General features: G+C 42.9%; 1 protein-coding gene across 1 annotated transcript; it reads right to left on the bottom strand.

Annotated features, from left to right (window-relative positions):
- Positions 1-524: 524 nt before the first annotated feature.
- Positions 525-3,793, bottom strand: LOC307019682 (gap junction alpha-3 protein-like). Its single transcript, XM_079650727.1, has 2 exons — positions 3,547-3,793; positions 525-2,217 (listed from the first exon to the last, which is right to left on the bottom strand). The coding sequence occupies exon 2, from the start codon at positions 2,164-2,166 to the stop codon at positions 1,117-1,119; it is 1,050 nt and encodes a 349-aa protein (XP_079506853.1). The 5' UTR covers positions 2,167-2,217; positions 3,547-3,793; the 3' UTR covers positions 525-1,116.
- Positions 3,794-5,591: the final 1,798 nt, after the last annotated feature.

Below are 5,591 nucleotides of genomic sequence, written 5' to 3'. Positions count from 1 at the left end.
TTGCTTTTTCCCTGAAGTCTGAATAAGCCTCTGAATGTAGTACTTAAGGCTCTAAACTGAAAGCGATCAACTGTCTTTGCAGAGAGGGGGCTAAAAATTATGCTATTTAGAAACGTAGTAAGGGAAATTTGATCATTTAATGCTGGGATAAATTGAAACATCAACCATCTTATAATAGGTTTGGTGTTTTTCCTAAGTTGACTGCCTGTGGCCTTAGGGCAAATATGACATCAATAAATTATTAATAAATAAAATGCTTTGTCTTCCCCCCATGGCAATGTTAGGGGAAACACTGACGTTCATGTTTCTGAGCTGTGGACAAACAAATCATTTCTTAAAACATTTATGGCTGTTTTTATGACATCACTCTATCCCCAACTGGCCTCCAGTACTGGTTATGGTGTGTAAAAGCTGCACGTGAGTAGAACAAAAATATCACTAGAGTAAATCTGTGACCATTTTTATGACAGGTGAGGAAGAAATGTTAAAATTTGACCTTTCCACACAACAGATCCTCTATCCGATTTAAACATGAGTAAGAACAGAACAGTCTTTTGAATCACATCAGTTTAATCAAATTACAAAGTCACAATAAGTATAAGGAAGAGGTCAATTTTTGACTAACAACATATTTTTGCTTTTGTTAGGACATCTCTTGCATGCTTTTCACAGTTTTAAGAAGTACATTGTATACTTAATCACCCACAAACATGGAAGTTCATCAATTCAAAAATGTAGAGTAAAGTGAAAACTATTTTGAACCTTAAGTTGAAATTTCAAAAAATGCATGAGCAGAATCGTTAACATGGGACAGTCTTTCAAGACAAACAAAGACAATCTAACTCTTAGTGAAAAAAGAGCAAACATTTTTATGTCTCGCCATATTTAACCCTGAGAAATGTGACCAAACAGTAGGAGCCATTTATGGGTATGTCATTCAAAGCTTGTTTGTAAAGGCCTCTTACAGTGAGATCTTTACTTGAAAGTTGATCTCGGCTATTTTCTGTTATGCAGTCACCTAATAGTTTTGTCTCGAATAGTCTTCCATACACATGCAAATATTCACAGGCAAATGCATGTTGTTCCTGAGTCTCCGATGAAAATCATATAAAGTCTCTAGATATTCAGGCCGTCCATCCGGCTCCTGTGACTGCTCTGTCTGCTCGACTGACAACTAGTTCTATGCTGATTCTGCATCTCTAATAAGGCCTGGTTGGCGAGTTTATTCTCCTCCATATCATCTTCCTCTTCTTGACCTTTTCTCTCCACCGCCATATTGTCTCTGTTCTGCTTGAAGACCACTTTGCTGCTGTAGGGGCTGAAGGCTGAGGTTTGCTCCTTATGGAAAGGTCCAGGCACTGCATGATGCCCAGAAAAGTAGCTATATTCTGGGACACAGGGTATGGCTTCAGTTCGGGTCTTGGAAGCCTCACTAATAGCATGTGATCGTCTGTAACGGAGGCCCTGCTGGCACTTTTTGAAACCTAGATGGTAAATTTCCACGAGGTTGAGCAGCAGGGAGACGGAGGCCACGGCCAGCATGAAGATGATGAAGATCGTCTTCTCAGTGGGTCGGGAGATGTAGCAGTTCACCATATTAGGGCAAGGCCAGCGGTCGCAGGTGTACATTGCCTTGAGCTCGAAACCATACAGGAAGTACTGAGCTACAATAAAGAACACTTCGAATAAGGTCTTGAAAATAATGTTGAAGACGTAGGTACGCAAGAGTGCGCCTTTCAAGCGAACATGGCCCTGGTTGTCTTTAATTGAGGTCTTCTTGGCTTTAGTGACAAGTAACTCCTGGGTTTGCTTTTCACCCTGCATGGCATGGTCCTTCTCTTTCTGTTTGTCCTTTTCCTCCATGCGGACCAGATGAAGGATGTGGCCGAGATAAATGAGAGTTGGCGTTGAGACAAAGATGATCTGCATCGACCAGAAGCGGATGTGAGAAATAGGGAAGGTCTTGTCATAGCAGACGTTCTGACAACCGGGCTGCTTGGTGTCACACGTGAAGCCGGACTGCTCGTCGCCCCACACCTTCTCAGCAGCGGCCCCCAGCACCAGGATCCGGAAGATGAACAGCACTGTGAGCCAGACTTTGCCCACAACAGTGGAGTGTTCCTGGGCGCTCTCCAGCAGCTTCCCCAATGAGTTCCAGTCCCCCATATTGGCTCACAAATAGAGACTCAGATTTATCCTCAAAAACAGGAGATTCACCTGAAAGGAGAGGGACATTTTTTACTTTCACTTGGATTAAATAAACACTGTAATTTTGCAGTCTCTGGCTTAGAATTTTAAACAGACTTCCTACAGCATGTCCTGAAGTCACAGGCCCTTTCTTGGACAGGGCTCCGAAACCTTGGTTATGAAAATATTTTTCTATTTTCTCTTACACAAAATACACTACTTAGTGACATTTTGATCAGGGTTAACAGATTTCTTGACCTATGCAAGTTGTGGAGACAACCCTTTTAAGTTGATATGGTGAACTTGTTAGGATATTTGGCCATTTACTCTAGACCTACTTTGGAGTTGTGTAGAGTCCTGTCTGGTTTGAATGCATTGCTGTCTGCTTTGTTTGTGGTCCCTACTAGGTCCTGAGAGGAAATATCTAGATATTTAGTCTGGGAGGCTATAATTATTTGCTGTTGATTGCGGGTTGATATCTGCCTTGTTGACAGCCCTATGCAGTGGGGCCCAAGACACTCAGGGGGCCACAAGCAGAAGGGACATGACACCTCCGACAGCACCCCCTCCTCCCCCCGTAGGGTCGGATGATCATTCAGTGAGCATGTCAATTTCAAATTCTCCTTTTCTTTTGCTTTTAATGCATGCACTGATTTATGTTATTAATAATTTAAATGACACTTCACACATAATCACATTAAATCCATTAGTTACAGTAAGTCAAAACAGATTACTTGCTGTGCTATTGACTGGCATGTATGGCATCCCTTATAGGCTTACAATTATAAATATGGTATTGGTCTGTGATTGTCCCCCCACAACCAAAGGCTTATGTACTTTCTTCAGAGGAGACATACTAAAATGAAACACATATTTATTATGAATTCACTGTTTGTCCTCCCAGAGTTTGTGTCCTATCTAATGTAGTCCGGGACACAGCTGACTGTGTGTGAGAGATCGCCCTGCAGCAGGCTGGGGAGACTCTTATGATCTTGTGACACAGTACCCGGCAGTGCTCCCCGACTCCAGAATTAGTTTTGTAGTTTATATAGCAGAGCCTATTGGTTTACAACTTAGCAGAAATGTTCTTTAAATATAATCGTATTTGTCCTCTAGTCGACTCATCAGCGGTTGACAAAGTGTGAATCTGAACACCTGCTTGAACCTATTGTGGTAGGATTTACAGGAACACTTGATGGATTAACACTTTGTTAAGTATGTTAAATACTGAGCCTGGAAATAAATCCCAAATTAGATATCTAGACTGCCAAGCTAACTTTAGAACTCTAGTATGTTTTTGATGATTCATTTAGACATTCAAAATATGTATTTTGGATATATTGATTAAGAAAAGCATACCTGGTAATCATCTCCTGCCGATCCAGAGTCAGTTGGTGACTGAGCCTCTTTGGTTCACAGAGAGGCCATGTTCTCCTGAGCCACTGAGGGAACTGGAGTGCTAAGATAAACTTTTCGTTTCTCTGGACGCTGTGTGATCCCGCCTGCTGCCCTCCCTCTCTGACCCCGGTGTTCGGCAAGCCACCACAGCCTGGTCTGCGTGCGAGTATATGAGAAGATTCCCACTTGGAGATCAACTATAAAACACCCTGACTAAGAGGTGTTCCTGTTGGATGGAGTGGCAGCTCAGCAGGCCAGTGAGGATGCAGGTTAGTCTTACATGTCAGTGAGGTCTAAATATAATTCCTTTTGATGGGAGGAGCTTTGTTGTCACTCTCATGTTGAACCTTGACTGCATGGTGGGGCGTTGGACACTTTCAAATCTCCCTTCAGTGCTGCAGTGAGTGTTACTGCTTTTATAATTCTGAAACAAGATGCACACATTTTTCCTAATCCAGTTTATTATCTGAAAGTTTGTCATTCTTTGTGGAAACTCAAGCAAAGTTTCCCTTTCTTGTGTTTTTGTCATGTTTTGCTTGTTTTATGAACTGCATTGTGTGCTTGGGTGTCATGAAATGTGCATCCAAATAGAATGTATTTGGCTTGTGCAAAGTACATCTTCTAATACTGTACAACTTTACCCCTTCTCTTTCTTTACACTTTAAACCTCACTGTATTTCAGGGAGAAATGTTGGTTGAACTTTCTATAAGTCCATCTATGATGCATTATGAACAGGGGTGCACGTCAACGGAGGGGGGGGGGGGGGGGGGGGGGTGCTAGTGGAGTACTAGTGGAGTACTTCATGACCACAGAGCATGACTGTTGTGATCAGCTGTTTTAGCGCAGTTCTCCAGTGAAGGGGGGGAGTCTCCCTCTGCAGCCGGTTGGCGTAGTTTTGGCACAATTCCGTTGTACTGACCGACGTTAACAGCAGCCCTCTCTGTGCACACGGAGACCGACTCTGTCGTCCGGTGATCTAACCGCCTTCTGGAAAAGCTTCACAAGTACGTCGGTATGTTGTGTGTATATTATGTTATATTATATATATTATTATCTGTATATGTATGCGCTTTGTGACACAAGTGACGGTACGCATTTCAGATTGTTGCCGCGTCTGCGTACCTGCTTACCAGTTATGTGCACCCCTGATTACAAACATACTTTCACTATTTTATTCATGATTTTTGTTTTTGTAACATTCATAGTGGAATATAATACCATTACAGGGTGTCCGCGGGGTCTTAAAAAGTATTAAAAGTTGATAAATCAATTTAGCGAAAGTTAAGGCTATTAAAAAGTATTAAAAAGTATTAAACGGCATTTTCAAGGTATTAAGAAGGTCCACAGCAACGACAACATGAAACAGTGAAACACCCTTTAATTTACCGAAACGACATGTCGGGAAACCCCCCAAGGCGGCCTCATGCATAGCGCGCGCCGTAAAATGCTGCTTATTATTTTAAGTTTCGTTGCCTTGCTCCGCTCTGTGGGGGGGGAACTAAGCGACTACGGTAACGGGTCCCAAGGTGGGTAGACCGGCATACGCAACGCTCTGGGGGTCCAACGGCTCCGTGTGTGCGCTATATGATCATTTTCTGATAACGATGAAATAGCAAGCCTCCCTCTCCCCACGTCTCCTGCTGCTGCTGGGCTGTCAGAAGAGGGGGAGGAAAAGAGGCAGGCACCGTTTATTAAATATTATTATATTATTATACAGAGAACAGAGTCGTTATCAATTTGTTTGAAAGCTCAATAAATAACAAAGAAGACCTCTGACCGGCACTTTTCTAATTTTGTACGGAAGATTTAAACTTTAACGGACATGTTGACCGGCGGAACATTTTTTTTACGGAAACTGCCGCACGGTCCCCTCGTTCCTTGGAAGAGGCGGTGAGGTGGGTGTTTTTCATCTGCTGTGGACTACCGGAGAGATATACAGCAGGAGAACACGCCGTCCACCGCGGAGAATAAACAGAAGGGCAACCATGCTCCGGGGTCTTCTTCA

This window comes from Notothenia rossii, assembly GCF_949606895.1.
Source record: "Notothenia rossii genome assembly, chromosome: 9".
Lineage (NCBI taxonomy): Eukaryota > Metazoa > Chordata > Actinopteri > Perciformes > Nototheniidae > Notothenia > Notothenia rossii.
Note: the sequence above shows the minus strand (reverse complement) of the source record. Positions and strands in the feature narration are given on the sequence as shown.

What these genes read in the sequence shown, in the direction of transcription:
- LOC307019682 (XM_079650727.1), bottom strand. Translation starts at nt 2,166, where the DNA reads ATGGGGGACTGGAACTCATTGGGGAAGCTGCTGGAGAGCGCCCAGGAA.